The following is a 24,436-nucleotide window of genomic DNA, read 5'->3' on the forward strand; positions in this document are numbered from 1 at the left end:
CTGATGCAGTAATTGATAAAGACGCGCAAATAGAATCGCTTTCAATCGGCACCAGGCCCTGATCAAACTGAGATGTTGTCAACTTGAGCATCTCCATCCATCACACTATCAGTGGTGGGAGACATTATTCTTTTTTCTGAAATTGGATTAAATCCCAAAGCAACAGTGTCGCCACTATCTGAACACACATATGTGGAGAGGTGTACTGAAACACTGCCTGTACACACTTTGATAGCATGTACAAACATCAACACAGCTATCATACATGAAGAGCTACCATATAAGATACTGACCCCATGGATAGATAAACATGCTCTTACGAAGGCAAATCTGGTAGCCTATAATCTATACAGGAAGTTCATTGTCTCTGTTTTGTACTGCCTTTATATGTCTCATGTATATGTATGAGTTTAACTGCTTACAAAATAAAACAACAATGCTGTAAAGCCTAAATCAATAAAAATGAAGCATGATTTGAGGAAGTTTGAACAGCTGGAAAACTTCACAATTTCTCCTTAAAAATGGAGGTTGTGTATATACAGTCATGGCACAGAGGCACGGATGACTTTAAAGTTGGAGGGGTACATGATAATCAACTAAAGCCCAGTTCAGACCAATGATGCGCAATGAGACAAGTTGAAACTAATTGCAGGCGTTAGTCTGCAACATTTTGAAAACCCGCCAATTTAAACCAATAAGACCAGACGAGTTGATGTATCGTCTCCAGCTTTCCAGCTTTTCATTCTTATTTTGTAGCTGAATATAATTTGTAGCTTCTTAAATTATGGATAAGAATAGTGATAGTGAGACTCTTGCTAGAGCTACATTTTCAGGGTGCTTTCAGACCTATAGTTGTCTTGCTTTGGTCTGAATCAGGGACTAATTTTGTTACAAAGTTGTATAATTGTCTAGAGTTGGTTCATGTTCTCACGGCAGCATTTACAAGCGCACTGGTCAAATTCCTTGTTCAAGAAAGCTGCTCTTGATTGGTCAGAATTTCCATGTGTGAAAAATCCAGGAAGAAAAGCAAACGTTGAAGAAGAGTACACTTGCAAGATAAATGTGACACTTTCTAATGTCACAATGGAGGGACAACTACGCAGGTTGATTTTAGCGCTGCTCATTGTGGACTATATTGCTGTCATTGTTCATTTTAGTCAAACCATACAGTTTGAAAACGAGGCGCGGCTCCAACTAGAAAACAATGTTTTGATGCATTGGATGTGCTGAATGTGCATATTAAGGCAGTACAGGAGGAGGTGCACATTAATAATCCTCCAGGACTGTAACATGCTCATGTTTAACGCAAACAATGTGTCATGTGACTGTAGTTGCTTCAGATCCAGGTCGGAACACGTTCTCACCACAAACGAACTGCACTAGAGTTCATTCGTAACTGGACCAAGACCACCTCTTCAAGAAGGTCTCGATCCAATTGTTTTGGTGCGCACCCAAGTGCGATTGCTGTGTTCACACCTGCCCAAACAAACCGCACTTGGGGGGCTAATGAACTTGAGTTCAATTGAACCGAACCAAACAGGGCAGGTGTGAAAGCACCCTTAGCTATGAAGAAAAAAAAAAGACCCAAGCGTCATTGGCCCTGGTCATAATAAATATGCCACAATCATTTAAATAACCAGCGATAATTAATCAGTCAATGAGTATGTATGTGTGACAGCAGCAACCCACTGTCCAACATCAACACACCCTGTGATGATGGAGACCGACATATGTGTCAACAGCCGCAGGGATGTAAATAAGATGAACTCAGGCTAAGCAAGAACGGAGGGTTGCTGTCTGCCACAGCAAGCAAACACACCGTCTATATATAAATGAGATTGTGCATGCTGTGGTCCAGATGATATTTCATTTGAAGTTTCTATGAATATAACTGACAAAGTTATGGTTGAAAATCTAACAAGCTTTCTTGACAAATTCGGATGCACTTTTGCAAACCTCAGCTTGTCAGTTTCTCATCTACTGTCGAGTTGCACACAGCACCGGGCTTGAACATCAGAGCATACGGTAAAAATTACAATAACACATGTAAACATTGATCAGCATTGAATGCTGCACTGCCCGACAAATCTGCCAATGACTAATGCACATAAATATTGGACTTAGTGGAAGCCTTTCTACACGTGTGTGTTCATAATCTATTTGTTTTCGTTCTAGCACTTTTTCACTGTGGAAATTCATTAAGCTTTGGCTCCTAGCAGTTTCTGCTTTCCCTGCACGGGCAACAATCACAGGGCTACTTTGATACTGAAGAAGTCTGAGTGTGATGATTACTATCTGAGATCTGTATCTCTGTGTCCATCCTTAATGGACATTAGATTTCCTGCCATCACTGTAAAGAGTGATTTCCGCTGTGGCTGTGTTTGTGTCTGAAAAGTGACAATGATATGACAGTGATAATTATGCGATAATAGAGATTTAGCTTCACCTTAAAATAAAAAACAATCTGGTATTAACATGCTAAAATAATCGTGCACCCTATTTGCCTGACACGTAGACTGACACAAATGATAATGAGCACTGATTGGATGATTCTTACCTGAGGGGTTGAGCAGCCGCCAGGTGATTGCAGGGTCCGGCCTGCCACTGGCCAAACAACTGAGTGTCACGTTGCTGCCCTCATTCACTGTGATGTCCTCTGACACCTTGTAGATGTTGGCTGGAACTGGGGACAGAAGAGAAGTGACATCAAGGTTAAAACGATTGCTACTATTTATGAGTTGGGAAATGGAGTACTTAGAGCAAAGTGTGTTGGGTTTCACACCGTCCAAGAACCAGAGTTTACTGAGAGGTCTCGGATTTTAGGGGATACCTGATATTTTGCTGCTTTTTACATCACTTGAAAAACAATAGTGTTTTATTCATCTCTCTGTAAAACACATTTCAACTAAAGGAAAAAACCCAGCCTTCTATGCCAGCTGCTTTGCCCCCATAACATCCATTACCATCTCTTCAGATAAACCACTGGCTACAAACAGAGATTAAATGCAAACACAAGCTGACCTTGATTCTCTCAGTAAGAGGAAGAGTTTTCGAAAAGCTTTGGAGAACCTTTTCTTTCCCACTGCTAAAGCCCTCAGAGGTACTTACAGTAAACTTTTTCAACCCAGGATCCAAATAAGTAATTTAATCTCATGCCCCGGGACCTGAGCTCATGAAAACAGATTGCTCCTCTTGTCATAAGGGGACCCACCAGACGCTTGGCTCTGAATCTGAGTTCAGACACATACCTTCAGAAAAGCAGGCTTTAATATACAAATCAAAATTTCGAAGTAGAATGAAGAATCTTTTTATGTGCATGTATGTGACACTGATGTTCAAAGTAACACGGAGCGTTCTCATGCCAGCGCTGCGTATAATGATCACCCTGCCTCGTGATCACCGTCTAGTGCTCACTCCCGTTGCTCTCACTCCCACACAAACAGAGACTCAGTGAGCAGGAGAGGGGAGGGAGAAACCTTTACTCTGGCAGAAAAACAACTCGGATGAATTAAGAAGGTACAGTCTGTTTTAAAGCGAGTCAGCAGCAAAGATGCAATCAATCATGAAGGATGTGGAGGGCATACATCACTGTTTCCACAAACTGTGGGTGAAGTGGCTGGGATAAGGTATACAGATATGAGGAGAGAAACACAAATAATGATCAATGACTTTGGAATATGATAAATGTTGGAGCACGCAAAATGTGGGCAAATGAAGAAGAGTAACTTTTTCTCCTTATAAAGTCATGATAAGAGGATTTACTATTCTAATTTCAGGTGCGTGCATGTGTGTGTGTGTCAGGTCTGCAGTCATTTTGGCTGGACACACCTTAAGCCCCGTTCAGATCAAATATTCGCAACGAGACGGTTTATTATCTCTGTGCAACAACTACGAGCTTTCCAAGCTTATTTTATGGCTGAATATAATTTGTAGCTTCTTAAAATATGAATGAGGATAGTGATAGTGAGATACTGGATACAGCTGCATTTTAATCAGTCAATGAGAATTTATGTATGTGGGGGCATAAGCACATACAGTGAGCATCAGCGACCCACCGTCCGACCCTGGCACTCCATGAGGATGGAAACAGAGGGCTCGGCGGAGACAAAGCACCTGCTGCAGCAAGTGAACACGCTGTCTGTGATCATTTTGACTTGACCACTGGACTTCACTACAAGACAATTGGCTGTACAAACAGGTGAGGTTCTTTATGTTCTAAAACCAGCCACCGGTGATTTGACCAGCTGAGTCACAGGTGAGACCATCAGCCAGCTTGAGTCGAGCTCAGACAGGCCTGTTCACACTGCTGCAACTTCTTAATAAGACATTTTTGCCGAGCCACAAGCGTCACGGTGGTTTACATTACGAAAGCTTTATGACAAAATCCCTTGACAACACCAACTCCCATCGGAGTGCACACAGGCAGGAGAGGGACAGACACTGTAATGATTTCACTTTCAGCCATGCTTGTTGTTGCCGTCGGTAACTGTGTGATGTCAATATGTCAACATGTCGAAAAAAAGTTTCAAGTTTTTCATATGATATTATAAATTATAACGGTATTATCATGAACAAGATGATATGACATGCCCCTAGTAATTACATGTTTTGATCGGCAAGATAATCTCTACAACTGAACAACACTTTTGTGATTTTTTAAGCATACATGCAATTGCCACATGTAAAAAGCAACAAAAGTCAACACTGCTTCAGAGCCGTGTTTTCCGTAATGATGTCCTGCAGCCTCGTTGGCCACTTGTTAGCAACCGCCTTTTATAAGACACGTAAAAGCTTCCAGAGCCACAACTTAGGTGTTTACTGACCTACTTTGTGTCAATTAAAATGTGAAAATATCTTAAGCTTGGGTTCATATTAGACCTTATTTCAGACACTGTGAATGCCGTGTCCACAGCCACACAAAAGGTTGAATGATGCCCATGCTCACCCTCACCATTACCACATGTTCAGTTACCTTTTAATTTGCAGTCACGTGAAATACAAAAAACACCAGTTTGTTTAGTTTAAAAGTTATCAGCACTTAGTTAACACACTGTTTTCTAAATGAAGCATACACATTTAGTTTAGATTGTTTTGTCATTTTACTATTTGCTTTTGTAAGTTATCAATTATTTTCTCTTTACCTGAAGTCACTTCCTGGTTGAAGTTGGGCAAAAGATGGGGCTGAGGGCGGAGCCTGCTTTTAGGCAGAGGGCCATCCCATGGACTGCACCAAGAGCTGTGACATCATGGGGGAGATTAGGGGTTTGTTTGTGTTTGTCTTAGTTTTTGTTTGTGTAATTTCTCCTCTTTGTGTTTGATTTGTTTTGATCAGCCACTATATATGTTCCCCATCATCTCACTCTGTCAGATCTGTTTGTGGAGTTTTAGTTTTGCTAGCTTTATTTTTCAGTAGCGTTATGTCTTGTTGACCTCTTTCAAGGGCTCTATAACTCAAATTTTGTTATTTTTAGTCATTTGCTCTGTAACATTTGCTTTTTGGGAAAATAAACCCACCTTTTTTTAAACTTTAAACCCGTGTTTTTGTGCTTTGACTGCTTGGTCAGCAACACCTAACTGAAAACCCATTCAAAAAACCTGTTGACTTCGAGAAGAGGGAACCGGAAGTGCAAAAATGCTCACTAATTTTCATGTTTTGGGACTCATTCTATAGCACTCTATGAAGTAAGAAGGGATAGTCACTTGGATTTAATTTGAGCAAGTTTTATTGTTATACTTTCAATTTTCTCCAGTTGTATATTTGGTGATGATACTGTTGTAAGCCCTCATTTGCTCTCAGTTATACCAAAAACTTTCCCCGATTTTAAATCAGTTTCATGTATCAGTTGCATTATTGTTCTTTGATAAGCTCTCATCTCAGTCAGACACATTTATGTCAAGGTACTGATCATTTAGCAAATTGTTTTACAGTTGGATCTGGCAGACTATGCATGTTATTTTTGCCATTGAAGCATGGCACTGCAGCATCATAAACTTTAACCTACTTTCACTCAAAGATCATGAATAACAAAATGTCTTTGTCCCATGATCTGCGTGCCGAAACACCATGATCAGTTTCTGTTTTGTTGTCAGCAAGCAGATATGTCAAAAAGAGAACAAGGACGCTTAAAGATTAAATGCTGATAGATCTGTGTGTTTGCAGGCTGTTCTGCTGTTTGTCCTTCGCGAATCTTATTTGTGCCGATATACTATAGAATATGTGTGTTATTTTGTGATCCACTCTTGACCTGAATTCATCGCCTGCTGTGTATCGAGCACATTCACAGTATCAGCTTGTCATTCAAAGTCAAGTCATAAATAATCCGAGAAAATCTTTTGCATTAGTTTGACAGAAAGTCGAGAGAAGGCTTGCTAAATCGCTTGTCTTTTTGTTGTTCATGAAATGTGACCCGACCCTAAATGAACCCAAAAAGTATAATTATGCTTTTAAAACCCCAGGAGGCATTGCAAACAATAAACACATACTATAAATTCTATACTATAACTGCACACTTACCTGCGCACAATCAATTCTTCACTATTTCTCAGGTCAAAAAGAAGAGAAAATGTGTTGGTAAAATATCCATAAAGCACAAAACTGATTGTCTTTGTTATACAATTTAATTTGGGGGGCTCTTTCAGCATGAAATTAAAATATTGTATTTGCGTTTCATGTTTGTAATCCTGATTGGGATGTAATAGATAATTTAGAAGCCGTTCTTAAAAATTAAAACACATCAAACAACTTCTCTTCAGAACACCATGCTTTATTTAACAATTGTTTTGAGCTTTCTTGCTTTCATCAGGATGGTGCCTGAGGCTGTTTCTAGGAAGATAGAGGTCTTTCTCAACCCATCAGCGAGCATGTAGACTTTATATCGTATGTCACTCAGTTGAAGTGTAAATTCAGGAGGTGGAAATGTGTACCGAAATGTCAGATTTTTAATAAAAAAATTGCCTCAGAGTGTTTGGCTCTGCCCTGCACTTGCATAGCAGTGCATTAAACTGCCATGATTAAACTAACAGTCTTCCACTCTCTGCACATCAGAGTCACATTTATTTATCAATCAAAATCATTTACACATAAAAAGCAGAGGTGGGGAGTAAACCATTAAAGCTCATGGGTTACCTGCTGAAAAGTGTCAACAGCAGCACTATCAAAAAGCTGGTGTGGAGAGTAACAGACTCTGCCAACTGTTGTCAATTTGTCCATAAACAGGGCACTTAAACCCCAACTGCTCCATTAAAGTTACTCATTGGCCCTGCTATTAAAAAAAAAAAAAAAGCGCTATAGTCGTACTCTTATTGTGGGTGTTATCTGTGCCAGCATGGCTTCTTCGTTCCGCGAGGCACGTTTCCAGTTTTGTACCTTTAATTCTGGTGCCTATATGAGGCTGCTTTAAAGACTTATCTTGATTTACTCCACAAAAACCATTAAAGCTATTTTGTTTGTCTGGCTGACTGTGAAACTAACAAAAAACATATATTGAAAATTTATACTGAAAGCATTTAAGAGTTCCAAGTTGTAAACACATTTGCGAGAGCGGCATCATGTGGGAATTCATACGCTATCTAAATCTGATAGGAGTTGCCGTGTTGAATTGAAATGAAGCTGCCTCGCTCCTCCGTATCGACCATGTTTTCTAAGAAACAATATTTCAGTGTTTGTCTCTTTCAGATTGTTTCTCTAGCAAGGTTATTATTGAAGCTTTGTCTCTGTACAGCATCACTAACAGCTTTGCCCCAACCAACGTGTCTCTCTCTTTCCCTCACACACACACACACGCACAACATCCCCAAGTAACCCATCTCTCTAATACCAACTGACAACACTTTCACAATCGTGCCAAACAGCATTTTAAATGAAGTCATACAGAGTTACTGCTGTAGTCAAATGACCAAGCTAAAATGAAGATGTTTTTTCCAGATATGGAGAGATGGAAGACGGGTGAAGGGGTGGGGTGGGGGTGCTGGGGTGGAGACACTCGATTGAGGTAACAAAGGATCCAATTGTCTTTTTTCCACCTCAAAAACAACCAAAGCGAGGGGGTGGGGAGGGGTGGGAAAGCTGATTGGCTGCGTAGCATGTGTGACTGGAGAATTAATCCTCGCAAAGCATAGATAAAAATGGATCGGGTAAAAAACAACTACTCATGCTCTGATAACCCTGTCACCTCTATGAATGTGAGGGAAGATGGGGAGAGAAAAGGAAAGGCAGAGGAGATGAATAAAGGAAGACAATAGTGAGAGAGGAAGTATGAATGACATTTCAGCCCCTGTCACCATATAGCGCCGGGTGTCCAGCTGACAGCAATGAAGGGGGAGGATGGAGAAGAAAAGAGTGAATTATAATCATAGGTCAACCTTAAAGGAACAATGTTGGAAAGGGCATCTCTTTGAAAAGCACTTTACTTCCGCAACTACAGGATGGATGAATTCCATGGAGATACACTGCACTATGCACTAATGCTTTCCCGATAGCTGGGTTTGTGTGAATTATGGTATGGACACAGGTAGGGGGATAAAAACACTCACATTTAACATCATAATCTGCAAGGCACACACTCCCTTTCAGATGTACTCTTGGACCTCTACATCTCTGCGCATTTTACTTTCTTATTTTCTGATACATTCCCTCAAATAGCATTAATTTCCATTCATAGCCCGATGCACCCAGCTACAGTGTACAGGGGCCTTTTTACTCATCAGGTTTGGAAAAGAAAAACATCATGTCCTCTGCGGCTAACGATCCTCTGTTTGGTTTGGTTTTTCCAATTCCTCAAGAATAATAAATCTCTGATGAAAATGTTATAAATACACTGACCTTGCTTTCAACTCTAATTTCAAACTTCAAAGACGGAAAGAAAGAGGGAGCGAGAGAAAAAGACAGAAAGTGAGAAGAGAGCGGAGAGAGCAAGAGTAATTAGGGGGAGAATGTGTTTGTGTTTGTAGGTCTGTGCATTAACTGTGCGCTCGCATAAGAAGGGATAGAGACAGCCAGAGCCACGGGCACTTCCTTCCTCACACGGACATGTGACAAATTATTCACCATGGGGAAAAATGCAAGATGAGGGAAGCACTAAACTTCTGTCTCTGCAGGATTAATCAGTCTCATTCATTACTGGTTATATTTACATGCACCTATCACTGCAACTATTCTCTAATGATCTGATCAGGATCTGAAACCTGCCAAATGAATGGGTTTGTGTAGGGCAGCATAAAGGCTACACACGTCAGGATTTACTGTTAATAATGCAAATACTCCATGTATGTGTTTTTAAACAGTTATTAACCATTCAACAACATTACTAGTAAACAGACAGTGAAAAACCCCTGGTGTCATTGTGGGTAATTGGTCTGCACCATTACATTTTTAAATTGGAGGACCAGTCCTGTAACCTGCAGGTTGCTGCAGAGATTCATTAATTTGAGGTAAAAGGCTTTCATGCAGTTGAAAATCAGCTTTGGATGACAGGTAATAGCTAAAATCCCCTTTAATTTTTTTTTTAAGCAAAGTAATATTCAACCGCCTCTCTTGCTATAATTTAATAGGAATTCATTTTTTGATTTTGTATGCACGTTGATCTGTAATTGTGGGTATTTTCATTTTCAAGTACTGTTCGTGCTTGTTCACCAAAGTGATGGACATCCAACCCAGTGTCCCCAGTGTTACCTCTCTCAACGACCACCTACCGGCTCCAAACCATAGTTGGGAACATGCTGGCTTATTACCATTAATTTAGCTTGGCTCGTTCCTAGCTGGTAACTATTTTCTAGCAGTCCCGACCATTTGGCAGAAGGAAGGATGGCGAGGCGTTCAGGTGCCGTTCACCAACAATGGCTTTACTGCAGTCTTCACCACAATACAACAAACATGGCCTTCTCATGAGGTTTAACAGTAGCCCTGAGCGTATCTAGGCACTTCAGTCTGCGGACTATCATCACTCTTTGCCACCTGTCGTCTTCACTGTGACACAAAGAGAGAGCTGCTTCCCTCCACACACACAATGAAGTACACTTCACACCCTCACAGGTTACCAACAAGGCCACCGCCCCTTAAAGGGGAAGAAAAGGTGAGCCGGTAACACTTGGAATTACTTCCATGTACCTTACAATTTACCTCCAATGAATGTTAATACCAGTGCAGAAAGTAGTGTGACCTGTATGTAATGATGTGGAAAGCAAGGGTGTTGAAGTAGGGGCAGGCCAGTTTGACCTCTGACCAATTTTCATGCAGACCTGAATCTGCCAGTCGTCACAGACTATCAATTAACATTTGTATTTTTATTTGCCCTAACTACAATCTTTAACCCTGACCAAGTGTTGTAGTTGCCTGACCCTAACTACTATGCCTTACCCATATAGGGTGGTTGTAGCTGAAGAAGTAAAGCAGGTTGTCCAATAATTGGACAGGTGGCTGTTTGATCCCTGATTCCACCAGTCTGCATGTTGAAGTGTTCTTGGGCAAGACACTGAACCCCATCAATTGCCACTGGTGTGTGAGTGTGAATGTTTAAGCTAAGTAGCAAGTGGCACCTTGTATGGTTGCCTCGCACTAGTGTTGGACACCAGTGTGTGAATGGGAGAGTGTGACATGTTGTATACTAGGTGTACATAAGTGCAGGTCCTTTTACCATTTGGACCATTTTGAATTCATTATAACAACAACCTCTAACCTAAACAATATGGTAGTTTTGTTAATTTGGCATTGAATGTGAAAAAAAAAGAAATGTAATCCAGAGTTCTGCAGAATGGTCCAAAACTAATGTTCATGCCTGGCGAATGGCGATAGGGTTGAAAAGCAGAGATCAACTCAATTCAATTGTGCTGCCAGTGTGAACAAGACAGTTGGTATTAATCAAATATGCATATACATAACTGTCTGCCATGAAAAATAGAAAATCCCACCTCACCCACATCTACTCCTACACAAACATGCTAATTTGCAACAAGCAAAGATCTTGTTTTAACCATATATGGTGACAAAATGCATAAAGACTCCACTGGATGGTACAGCATTGCTCAACACGACTTGACTCAGTTAAAACTGGATTTCCATTGGGAAGAGTTGTGGGTAGTGTCTGGTACCTGGTATTTGAGGTTCTAAGTGCGCTGATCAGATACAAGAAGAGTTAAAACACTGCAGAGCACTGATTGGTCAGAGAGTACTGTCACTAAAATTGTCACTTGCACACAACAACACGGGACATCTTGCACGAACCCAACATTTTTAAATAGTCAAGCCATCTATAGCAACTGCAAAGGAAGCCAGCAAAACCATGCTACAGTCAACTGATGGAGTGCAGATGTTCCTCTGTGAGGTTGCCAATGAAAGGATCAAGCGAGAGCTGGATTGAGCAGATCATGCTGCGGCGCCTTGAGGATGATGTCACGGCAGTTTCTTGGGCATTGATATGACAATTATCTGATAATCCCGCCTGCACTGACAGGGTAGGATCGGCAGTGGAAAACCAAATCAAGAAAAGCTCTGGTACAAAAAGTGAGTCAAGTGTCCAGTCGATCTGACCCTTACAGTAGAAATGATTCTTAAATGCCGGACTTGAGTTGCTGTCGGAAAATTGAACAATTTGGAAGAAGACAATCTCCAAGGACAAAGAGGTTGAGATTAATCTAAATGTGATTCAGCGAAACAAAGATGTTTAATTTGGCACTTTCACAAATGTCTTGTCCAATTTAACAAAAGAAACAGCACAGGGAGGGAAATTAATGCTGTGAACACGGTGTACTCATAATAAAAATGCTAAAATGGTTTGACCTGAAAGTAACAGCCAAGACAAAATAACAAAGGCGTCATCCTTGATTGGCGATACAAAGAGTGCAACTCAGTCGACCACAGAAGAGGCTGGACGAACACTTGCAAAATAACAGAAAAACAAACTGATGAAGTGCATTTTAAGAGCAGGACACAACCAGCTTGTCATACCCCTCTTTGCATCTGCCACTACACCAGAACCCCAAACCTTTATTCAGGATAAACCAGGACTGTCTCTCTCCTACTCTGCATCTCTCTCCCCCTGGTCTTCATTTCTTATAATCACAGGTGGTCCACTCTCTGATGTATCAAAAATATGCCAAAATTTTTACTTGGTCTGTCTCAAATGCTGGCATATTGAGCATGAAATTAGCCTTTGAAAAGAAGCAGGGGAGACAGCAGGTAATATGCAACCTCACCCACCTGGACGCTGTCAGATTGCTTTATATTCAAGTTAAACTGTTCATTACAATTCAGGATTTACTGCGCCAAACTCTATTCCACTCTTTAGAGCACAAACAGGAAACAATAAACAGCCCGACAGCTTTGGGCTTTGACTGCGAAATTCATTCTCTTACCTCGCCCCATCACAGACTATCGGTTGAAACAACAATATACATGTGACTTTATGGACACACAATAAGAGGCAGAGACACAATAAAGGAACCTTTTGGTGTTAAAGAGAACTATATCTTTTACAAGCAAAGCAAAGGCACAGTTACAGGTCTTTTCTATCAAAGACATTAAAGTATTGTATAGCAATAAATCATGTATACTGTCATCGCTTCTGTATATACCATTTTCCATATTTTGTTTTTTTTTTTCCCCCTTGGGCCCATTTCGCTCCCTCCTACATTTACTCCCTGCTGGCTTTCAATGTGACATTTGGAGGAGTGATGCGGCAGAGAGTGAAGAAGAGGCGTGCGATTATGCTCAGCTAATTTGAAACCATTAGAAGATAATCAGGAGAAAGCACTCGCAGCTCTTTAGCTTTTAGCTTTTAGTGCTCGGAAGCTTTGCTGCCAATTACCTGCTTTTTATGAAACAAGGTCAGCCCAAAATCAACCAACGAAAGCCCCCCCCAAAAAACAAATATAACCAGCTTGTTGGCCACCAGGGTGGCTCCTGCCACAGCTCAGAGACTGAACAGTGTTGCCTTAAACAATCATCCCCTGTGCTTTGATGCTGGTGTGAGTTTGTGTTAAGATTTTCGTTTGCCTTTTCCTGCATCTCTGCCGCTTTGGCTCCTTGACCTTACAAGGCTTTTACTGCAGAAACTAAGAGAGCGACAATCAGGGAATCTCGACTGGACTATCATCAATCTTCTCTGGATTTTGGTCATTTGAGGTCAAAGTAGGAAGGGAAGCGCACACACCCACTTTGATAAATTTAAGCCCTTACTTGTATTATGACTTACTGAAAGACTTTCGAAAGGGGAAAAAAAGGCCAAAGGAAAGAGGAGCAATGGAAGGAGCAAAATGTAATCACCATGCTACATCTCTAAATGTCTGCAATGTGCTTGTGCTGATAAAGAATATCTCTTTAGATTAACACTAAGCCTTGTGGCTGAGCCGTTGGTTGTAGTCTTATGACTGAATCATACATCACACACACACACCTGTATGCATATACACAAGCAGAGTCACAAACACACATTTTGTTTTCTGTAGCTTAGCATACATCCCCATACTGTGTGACTCATTGTTAATATCCACCGTTAATCCCTTCAGTTATTCATGTTGACATTGTTACTCGATGGGAATGACAAGATGCATCTGCATTGCATGAGCTGCACACACACACTCGAACACACGTTTTGCCTGTGCTTTCACGTTACTACATGCAAAATGTTGAAGAGCGCCGATCTCATTTGATCTGAGACCTCGGGGTGTGTTTTTCTGCAGAGACACACATACACACTAATTCCTCTCCGCCTGGCACTGCAGAATTGAAAGGAAGGAGAATGCATCGGTCTGAGAAGTGGGCTGACGCTGCTGTTACTGCTGCGGGAGAAGACGCTCAAGTGGCCTGGCGATGCCAGTGGGTCCCTCCCCACTCCCTCCCCTACGCTCTCGTAGTTGTTACGGAAAACAGAAGAGAAGAAGAGAAGGTAGATGAGAGAGGTGATGGCAGAGAAAGAGACACCACCTCCTCCCCATCCCAATCGTAGCCGTGAGCAGCGGCGTTGCTTTAAAAACCCAAGATGCCTGTGAAACTTTCAAAGGAAGTACCGGATATGAGACAGATGCAATGGCCTGCTGGAGGCGCAGATGGAAGCGAAGGAGGAGGGAAAAAAAAGAACATTCTTTGTGTTTTTCCTAAGGACGATTTTCTGCATTTGAGACCCATTCCTGATATGTAGACCTCGCTCTACCAAGGTGATTAATTAAGGAGGTGGTTTTTCAGTGTGTGTTGATAGGTGTTCCTCCAATAGGGGTCCTGCAAGGGCAGTAACTCGTAAATCACATGAGCATTTAATTGGTGTTTGCAGTGAACGAGGAAAAACAACGGTAGTGAGTGGTAGGAAGGTGTAGCAGCAGTTTTGCTAACAAGCTCAACACAGGCAGCCAGGGAGGGTCAAAGAGGAGAAAATGCTACAGCTAGTATTTCTTCATAAAACCAACTAATGGCAGCTCTTATGAAAAATGTGTGTGTTTATATATTCTGTAAAAGCTGTAACTCTTATCTTGGTCTAACGGAGGTACCTCAGTAAATCCCTTGCCTCCTCAGGAGCAATAGCTTTGTACTTTAAGCTTGGCGTGCACAAAGTGTGGAGGGCTTGCCAAAAAGGCAAAGCAGATTCTGCATTCAAGCCATCAGATGATTTAGAGGCTTACAATATCATAGTGCTCACGATAATGAGAAAAAACAAAGATGGCCAGACAAGCTAAATCCAAGGTTATAGAATCTTGGATGCATTGGCTGCCTTTCCCTCCACAGGTACCATTTCTTCAACTGTTTAATACCACTTCCTGCCCTTTGCTCTCCTACTTCCAAATACCATTCCTCTTTATGTCACTTTGTCTAGACAAGGGTTATAAGAGATCACAAGCCCTCCCACCGCCCACATACCTATGCAGCTCGGTTTAGATGCCTTTTTATGCCCCACCACTTCCTGTTTTCCTCCTAATGTGAACCACAATCACCCCGACTTTCTTATTCTAAAGCCATTTCCATTTTCATCCAGTACAGCTAGTTCAGTGAAACCTAGGTTCACAACAGGGAGTCAGTGATGTTAAGCATTTTTTTTCTCCCCATGTTTCTCTCATTACTGTTCCAGCAAGAACAACGAAATGGTTAGTATGATTTTATAATTTATTCATAAGTTTTTACCTATCAATAATTAAATCAATTATGATGCAAGAAAAACATCACTTGAGGACTCAAGCTGGTTAAAATTCACCAATAAAGCAACTGAATAATTGTATTCAAAATCAAAAAGTTTTATATCTATGTGAGCTGTGTTGGTTTGATTAAAAAAATTAATTGTTTTACAACCGGTAACTTCGAATATTTTTTCTATGTAAAACAAATTACTGGAGAAGTTCATGGTTGTCCAACAGAGGTATACATTTTCTGTATTACACCACGCTAGTAAACACAGGCAGTATCTTATTGATTTATGCAAATTCAGAGTGAAACCAGAAGTTCAAAGCAACAACGTACGGCCTCATTGCTCACTCAGGCATTAAAAGCGGTCTATCAAATTACAGCTTGACTTACTGTGGCATTCAGATGGCCTTTCAGTGTAATTCCCTTGATTCTTGAAGACCCTCAAGGATTTTCAGGGGAAGTCAAACCAGCAATCAGCTCTAATCAATACTACCTGATTTGCCCCCATTTACTACATTACACCAGATTAAAGTGCACCCCATAATGGGAAGAGTGCAAGTGAGTGTATCTCTTTGGGCGTTTAAGTGTGTGTGCGTGTGTGTGTGTGTGTGTGTGTGTGAGAACTGAGACCATTAACAATTCAAACCCCTCCCCAGACTAGGGGCCTTCAGACTCCTTGGTTAGCAGCCATTAACTTTTAACCTGAGATGGGGTCCAAAGGTTCTTTATTTCAGTCTGCAGCTTCCTTGATGGACCCTTGCCACTTTCATGCTAATGACAAAGGAGCAATGGGATCAATGCGCACAAGCCAGCAGGCACGATATAATCTGTATATGAATAAATTCACACACTCAAATGCACATAGGGACAAAGAAGTACATGCAATTTGGTTGATTCCCTATGAGACACATTAAATGAGGGGCAGCAGATTATCCACCTCCAACTGCATAACCTGAATTAACTGTCTTTCAGTCAGTGCACATTGTTTCAAGTGAACATACAAAATGGATACTGTTGGGCTGTCAGTGTTGGGTGGAGTTTGAGAACAGTCTACATGTGCTTTGTGGACTTGGAGCTTACAAGCGTATCCCCTGGGGAGTCCTGTTGGGAGTACTGCAAGAATATGGGGTACCAGAGCCATTTAAATCTTGAATAACCTAAGTGAGAGCTGTGTTTGTGTACTCATCTTTAGAGTTTTACACAGTTGTACACACAAAATCTAAACTTTTTCAGTGGGTGTTGGCCTCCGCCAGGGTTGTCCCCTTGTCACAGATACTGTTTGTGATATTAATGGGCAGGATCTCAAGGTGCAGCCGTGGGGAGAAGAGTGTCCAGTTTTGGGGACCTCAGAATTGCACTTCTGCTCTTTGGTGGTTCCGATGGCTTCATCACACCGTGACCTCCAGCATGTGCTGGGGCGGTTTGCAGCAGAGTACGGAGCAGCTGGGATGAGAGTCAGCACCTCCATGTGTAAGGCCACGGTTATCTGCCGGAAAATGCTTGATTGCTCCCTCTGGGTTGAGAGTTTCTGCTCCTGGAAAAAGAGTTCAAGTGTCTTGTGGTCTTGTTCATGAGTGAGGGTAAAACGGAGCATCAGATGGACAGGAGGATTGGTGACCCATTAGCAGTGCTGCAGGAGTTATACCATTCCATTGTAATAAAGAACGTGCTGAGCCAAATGGAAAAGCTTTTGATTTGCCACTCCATCTACATTCTGACCCTCAGCTATAGTTATTAGCTTTGGATCGTGACCAAAAGAATTAGATCAAGGAAGTGGCAAAAATGAGTTTGCGTCTTAGGTTGGCCGGGCTTATCCTTAGAAATAGGGTGAGGAGCTCAGACATCCGGGGGAAGCTTGGACTAGAGCTGTTGCTCCTTTGTGTCAAAAAAGGCCAGTTGAGGTGGTTCGTGTATCTGATCAGAGAGTCTCCTGGGCGCCTCCTCTTAGAGGTTTTCCGGGCACTTCCAAGTGATAGCACACCCTGGGGTAGACCCAGAACATGCTGGAGGGATTATATATCTCATCTGGCCTGGGACTGCCTCAGGGTCTGCCGGGAGGACCTGGAAACTGTTACTGCAGAGAGGGACATTTGGAATGCCTTGCTTAGCCTGCTGCCTCCATGACCCTGCCCCGGATAAGCGGAGGATAATAGATGAATGAATGGATGAGAATCCAACAGTCCATTTTATGGATGTACCTGGGGCTCTCTGTGATGTGACACTGCAATAACAAGCTTACACCGCTCCTTCTCTTGATCCTCACAACATAGTAAGCACTTTAACAGTTTAATGCCTGTGTGAGCGCTACACTACAGTACATTTACAACACAGAGCCAACACAGACTGTCACAGGGAGTTTAATGAGCTACTTATTTTTCTTCCTCCATAAGGCCAAGCGCCAAGAGCAAAATGTTTGTTGGTGGATCCAACCCCAGCAAGGTAAAAGGTTATAGACCAAAGCAAAAAGTACAGCAGTAGCTCAGTCTATGGAGACTTGGCTTGCGTGCAACTCAAGTTCCAACATGGACTCATCAGTACAGAGTGTGGGCTGTTGGCTGGACAGGTGCCAATTCGCTTCCTAAGCACTGCTGAGGTGCTCTTGAGCACTAAACCCCCAACTGCTCGGGGTGCCATCCTCTGAGGAAGCCACATCGCTCTGACATCTCTCTATACATAATGCATGTGCATAGGTCTTCTGTGTGCATGAATGTATTTGTGTGTGTGTGTGTGTGTGTGTGTGTGTGTGTGTGTGTGTGTAAATATAACAGTGAAAAAAAAAAATGAACTTCCCCTGAATTTCCCCAGAGATTGAGATAAATAAGTATACCTTTCCACTTCTCTCTTCTTGAAAGCAGTTCAGGATTGATCACTGCTACGGTTTTTATGAAGCTGACACAAAAAAGCATTGTGGTTTCGGAAGTTCACAAGTTTGAAAACTCACAAATCACAATTTGCCTCACAGGGCTTTACAGCATATGGCATCCCTCTGTCCTTAGGACCCTCGCAGCAGATAAGGAAACACTCTCCAAGAAACCTCAGGAAGAGTAACTGAGGAGGATCCCTCTTCCAGGACGGACAGACGTGCAATAGATGTCGTACAGAACAGATCAACGAAAAAAAAGAAAAACAGACAACATAGAGTCGTAAAGCTATGGTTAGAAAATGAGTCCACTTGATTAAACTATTAGTGAAAAAAAAAAAAAATCCACAGATTCAATTTTCAGCTTCTCAAATGTTAGGATTTGCTGATTTCTCTGCTTTATAGGACTACTAAATGAACATCTTTAGGTTTAAGTAATTTGACTGGACAAAAATAAATGAACAGATAAAGATGTCACCTTGAGCTCTGGGAAACTGTGACGGGCTTTATTCACTAGTGCTTTTGTTTTACAGCTTAACTAATCAATCAATACAAAAACTAATCATAAGACTGATAGATAATGAAAATGATCATTAGTTGCATCCGTATATTAGTGAATGAAAACCTGTGAGTGATTTAAAAGTACTGAAAAGACCACTAAAGTTTGCACCAAGCACTTTCGGTGTGGTACCTTTGGAGCCAAAAGTAACCCTTCAGAAATGGTATCATGGCACTGCAAACAGTACTCTTAAATGTGGGCGGGGTTGTTGTTACTTGCTGCTCTGTCCATTACTCACTGTATTTCTTCATTACTGGACTGCAGACTGCAGTGTTCACACCTCAACCTTTTAGTACCAGATCTGTGTGCTAGGTACCCCAACAGAGGGGGGGACCAAACATGGGGACGGTACAGAACAGTTCCATTGGTACCATCCACAACTTTTCACAGTGGAAATGGAGAAAAACCCAACCAAACTGAACTGAATTTTACGGTAATGCTCAGTGGAAACCGGGCTTTAGGGAACTAACATGGACTGTGATAATCTATTTTAGCCAACAAAATTTGCACAACTTTCAGAGTGTATCAATGGCTCAGAAAAGCAGGAACAAAGAGCTGCCATTGTGTTAGCATTGATTAGGTTCCAGATCTGTAGACTCTCAACCAGCTTGTGGGTTCTTGCTGTGTGAAGAGCTGTGAACAGCTGGTAGAGTGCAGAGCACCTGACATACTCAGCTGGAGACCACCCCACAGTGCTTCTCTCACTCACACACACACACGCGCGCACACACACACACACACACACACACACACACAGAGCTTCTGACTGGGCTCACAGCTGCTGCTGCTGCTGCTATACGGGCTGACGGGATGGGTGTGTTCACCATCGCGTTTCTCTCCCGTGTCTCTGTGGGTGTCATTCGATGCCTTTCAACTTCCTCTTTTATCAACTCCTTTCGTCTTTCATGCAGACGTGCACACTTGGAAGCAAATACTAATTTTGCACACTTATGTCCAATACACACAATCACTCTGTGTGTGTGTGTGTGTGTGTGTTTCTATCTCCCTCCCATCCTCCCATCTTGCATTTATTTCTCGAGCTCTCTTTGTCTGCTGCCATTCTGTCTCCTCGACTCTTGCCTCATCACTGTCACTCTTCCTCTGTCTCCTTTCCTCACTCTGTCTTTCCTTCTCTCTGTTTCCATGCTTTGCCTTGAGCTGCAGTCTAATGAGCAAGTGGCTGGTGTTGGGAGTGTTTTCTAGCTCTGAGGAGAGATAACAAGCCCATATGTTACTTACCACAGTGGCCACTGCAACAGCCGACCAGTGCCAACTGTCAAAGACCCTCCCAGGGAAAAAATATTTCCCATTAAATCCGAAGCTGCGCCATCAAAGCGCTGGGAAGAGGCACAAGCTCAACAACACTCAGCGACTGGAGCTGTGAGATGCCTATGCATTAGAGAGCAGCATATTGTAATGAAGAGTCATAAATATTTTCCCTCCATAAGTGATAAGCAATTTTTTTCTCATTAGTGAGATGTATTTTTAGTTTCTCCGAGGGCCCCGTTTTGATTACAGTGCATGTGTGTGCTTCAAAAACCATAAACTTAGTGTGGAATAAGGTAACACAAAGCAATATCAATATAAAAGTTTAAGTCACCTTATGGGAAGTAAATTTGGTGTGATGACATATTTTTGCTTATTTAATACAAAATACAATCATATGAGAACAGTTCTGAAAAAGCTTTCTCACAAAATGTGCGATCAGATACTTAGATGGCATGCAGTGACTAACCACATATTGAAAACAGTCAGCATCAGTTTTCAGTCCCCCGAACTTAACCCAACCCCAGCATTCACAAAGGCAGCCCTCCATCAAAAAGACATCCAACAAGACATATGCTCCATCACGAGGAGTGTTTAGTGCTCTCTTGCCACACAGACGGCTTGGTATGTAAAGCCCTGCATCAGCGCTGGCTACCATATGGTCCAACTAAATAACATGCCAGACATCTGGTGGGGCAGTGGGCACTGGGAGAAAGAGCAGCCAAGAACACTCACTATAAAGCACTGAGGATGAGTACACAATCCATGCAAAGCACGATGACAGATGTCAGCCGATGAATTCCGTGAGACTCTTTGTAACAGTCCTGACATAAACAGCGGCTTTCTCCTGCATATCTTTCTCAGTTCAAACTAAACATTAAACATAACTAATAGTATACAGCAATGCTAGGTGCTCGATGGGGCTGTTGATGTTTGCTGTGGTTTAACCTAAATACTAACATGCTGATGTTTTGCAAATTTACCACAGGAAAACCTGTTAAAATTGTGAAGGACTGTTTTCCCACTGCCAGTAACCCAGCCAAGCATTCATTCATTCATTTTCTGTAACCGTTTATCCTGTTAAGATTGCAGGGGGCTGGAGTCTATCCCAGCTGACATTGGGCGGGAGGCAGGGTACACCCTGGAGTGGTCGCCAGACTATCACAGGGCTGACACATAGAGACAAACAGCCATTAATGCTTGCATTCACACCTACAGCAATTTAGAGTCACTTATTAACCGACCATGCATGTCTTTGGACTGTGGGAGGAAGCTAGACCCAGAGAAAGCCCACACTGACACAGGGAGAACACACAAACTCTGCACATAAGGGCTCCCCCACCTGTGGGTTCGAACTGGGAACCCTCTTGCTGTGTGGTGACAATACCCCTTTTTAAATAGGAATTATGCACATTTGCAGGAAAGTCCAATCAGTCCTCTTTCGGGAACTGCCCATTGGTCCCACAGCCCATTGGTCTGACATCCCATTGTTCTGACCATATTAAACTCATTGTTCCGAAGTCTGTTCCGAAATCATCATGATGCCCTGAGGTTAAGGTCTGGTGAGGTTTAGGCACAAAAACCACTTGGTTAGGGTCAGGAAAAGATCATGGTGTGGGTTAAAATGAAAAAGAAAGTGACAAACACATAAGCTGTGAGCCTGCTTTGCCTCAAGCCTTTCCCAGCTGACCCAGAGCCGGCCGCGGCGCACCATCAAGGTAGAAATACGCCCGCCAGGAGCCGTTCAGCACCGCGGACCGTCGGACTAATGGGATGTCGGACCAATGGGCTGTCGGACCAATGACATGGACCCCTTCTTTCAGCATTGGCAGTATAAAAACAAAATCTAGGAGTACGGCAAAATGCCACCTGCCTATTTTTGTTCATACTGAATGCGCCTTTTTCGGGGCAATGGGGGGCGCAAGCAAGTAACAAAACGTGTATTTCAGCATGTGACGTAAACAGTGACGTACTCCAAGGGAAGAGGGAAGCCGCGGCTGGTCAGTCCTTCGGCAATTCTCTCATAAGTTGGCCCGTTCTTCACCGTACCCGTGATCTGACGGTTAATGGCCTCTTCATTTGTGAGGACAAGGAGGACGCGCAATTCTTTGTCTCCCCAGTTGCTCATCTTTACTGCAGTGTCTGTCAGGTTTGCGTTTCCCTCTTGCTACTACCTGCTAATTCCTGCTATCAGCTGTTTCCTGTTTATCCCCTGCCAGTGGGTCGCATGTGCGGCGTCATTCAACAGATCCTCCCATGGTGGTGCCTTATTCTTTTTAAACCAAAAGGGTTTTGCCAATATGTCTACCCTACGAGGTGGAAAATTGGGCACCTTGGATCAACTCACTAATCCGGCTCTGTGTGTCTAAACACATGCAGCTTGCCGGCAAAACGGACCAACATTCACCGAAAATCTGGCAATGTAAAAGCGGCTAATGCTTAACACTGCACCATCATGCGGCCCTTTCAGTTTTTTGTTTGTTTGTTTCTTTGTCTCTTTCTTTTTTTCTAGTCTGTGTAGAAAGCAGCATGGAGGCCTGTGAGAATATTACGCTGATTAAATCTTACGTCTCTTATAAAACTCAGTGCTGAATAATTTGAAAAGTTTTCCTGGTGGCCCATCTTTAAAACGTGCTGGCAAAGGGGCTAAAAGTAGCACACCCATCCAGGCGTGGTATTTCAACACCTGCCGATCTGAGTCAATCAGAACTGGAGCTCATAAATCCCCATGACTACAGCAGAGTCATTTGTCCGGGGATTGGGATTAGAATTTACCAATTGTAACCTTTCCAATTAAATTCAAAAGCAAGTCCGTGGTTAGTGGTTGTTATTGTTTTGTTTTGTAAACTGGGAAAGGGAATTTAGTTCATCATATCAGTATGCTAATATTTGCTAATCAGTACTAAACATAAAGTACAGATGAGGCTGATGGGAATGTCATTAGTTTTGTAGGATTTTTTTTTTTTTTTTTTACATATTTACAAAATTGCATGGCAATCCATCCAAAAGTAGTTAAGACATTTTACTCAAAACTACAATTGTCAACCTCATGGTGGCACTAGAGGAAAAGTCAGAGGCTCAGCAAAGTCAGCAGGCTTCATCCTGTCAGAAAAATGCATGTCTACACAAAATTTCAAGGCAATCCATCTGCTGCTTGAGATATTTCAGTCTAGACAAAAGCTGAGGACTGACCGACTGACAGACAAGGAGACCGACATCACCTTCCCTGGAGCTATGCCACTAGTGTTGCTAAAAAGAGAATGCATGGTTCATACTCCTATTATGAGAAAGTTTGTACTTAATTTTTTTTTTCTGATTGCTGACGGTAGAGAGAACTAGGAGGAAAGGTAGGGAAGTAGTTTGAATCCACATGGGCCCGAGTAGTGCTGAGCTTGGTACAAGTGAGCCATCAGTAAATCACATATCTCTCAGTGTGTGTCTGAAGTGCAGGCTTGTGGAGCTAATACACACCAAGTGCACGCAAAACAAACACGATTCATCCTCATGCTGTTCCCTCCCCTTTATGGACCTAAATGGATCTAAAAGGTGGAAAGCATTTAAGGGCCGCTGGTGTCACCACCAAAGTGAGCAATTTAGGGTAATATTTAGCACGCTCTGTTCTGTATTGTTGTCATGTCTCCGAGTTAAACCCCTACATGTTTGCCTCTCTGCTCTTATCCAGCCCACAGTGATAAAAGTGGGATCAAGGCCTAGCAGTGGGATTGACCTGAACACCAGCGGGGCTGAGTGGCAGTAAGTTCACACACTAAACAACACACATAAACACACACACAGCAAGTGACCCTGTAGTAATGCAGGGCATAGACACTGAAGAAAAGGTGTCAGCGTTCTATTAAGCCACAGAGGTGTGAAATGTTAAAAAGCAATACAGAAGGTTGACATTCTTAAAAGGCAGCCACAAGTATGTGTATTTATCTATGCAGGGCCATACACTTCATGCTACATGTTGTGACACATACTGCCACAATCTCTACACACACCTAACCTCATCTTTTCCCCTTAGAGAAAGCAGGTGAGGTCAGGTTTAACTGTGCCACTCAATCTCACTTCCAGAGGCATTCACGAGCACAAGGAGCACCGTGCCAAAGGGCTGTCCATCTATCTGACAGGCCCAGGTCACAGAGAGGATGGAAAAAGATGGAGGGAAAGGATACTGGCACTTCTATACAAGTAATGGGTATGTGTGCAGGGAGTGGAGGCAATAGGAAAAGAAATAGTGTGCCTCTAGACCGGGGAGACATTGTCCAGAACCGATGGCCACGGGCTCGCCTGGTTAGTCGGTGAAATATGGCCCCGAATGGCTCACCTGCAGCCCCTGTCAATACCCCTGCTGTCATGTGTGTCCATGGGATGGCCCCATTTAAATGCATGAGAGCACCTCTTGCAGCCAGCATGAAGAAGATTAAAGGACACTCATTTTTTTCTTTCTTTTTTTTAGAGATTCAGTCTAAGCAACATAAGCTCACCAGCCCAGGAAGAAAAAGGGAATGGTAAATTGTTGCTTTCATTAAAACTTCAAGGAGAGAGTTTCATTATGAAGGTTCAAAGGCAATGGAGGATGTGTGTGGCTGCTTTCTCCCCCTCTGTCTCTCTGCCTGTCTTTCTTCTTCATCCCACTGGGTAGTGA

General features: G+C 42.5%; 1 protein-coding gene across 4 annotated transcripts in view; it reads right to left on the reverse strand.

Annotated features, from left to right (window-relative positions):
• The window catches only part of LOC125888332 (limbic system associated membrane protein), a 639,477-nt gene that overhangs the window by 50,821 nt on the left and 564,220 nt on the right, over positions 1 to 24,436 (reverse strand). For all 4 annotated transcript variants that reach the window (XM_049575617.1, XM_049575618.1, XM_049575619.1 and 1 more), the window contains one exon: positions 2,558 to 2,683. In XM_049575617.1, coding sequence (XP_049431574.1) covers positions 2,558 to 2,683 — 126 coding nt within the window. The remainder of the gene's footprint in view (positions 1 to 2,557; positions 2,684 to 24,436) is intronic.

The sequence above is a fragment of the Epinephelus fuscoguttatus genome, linkage group LG5 (assembly GCF_011397635.1).
Source record: "Epinephelus fuscoguttatus linkage group LG5, E.fuscoguttatus.final_Chr_v1".
Classification (NCBI taxonomy): domain Eukaryota; kingdom Metazoa; phylum Chordata; class Actinopteri; order Perciformes; family Serranidae; genus Epinephelus; species Epinephelus fuscoguttatus.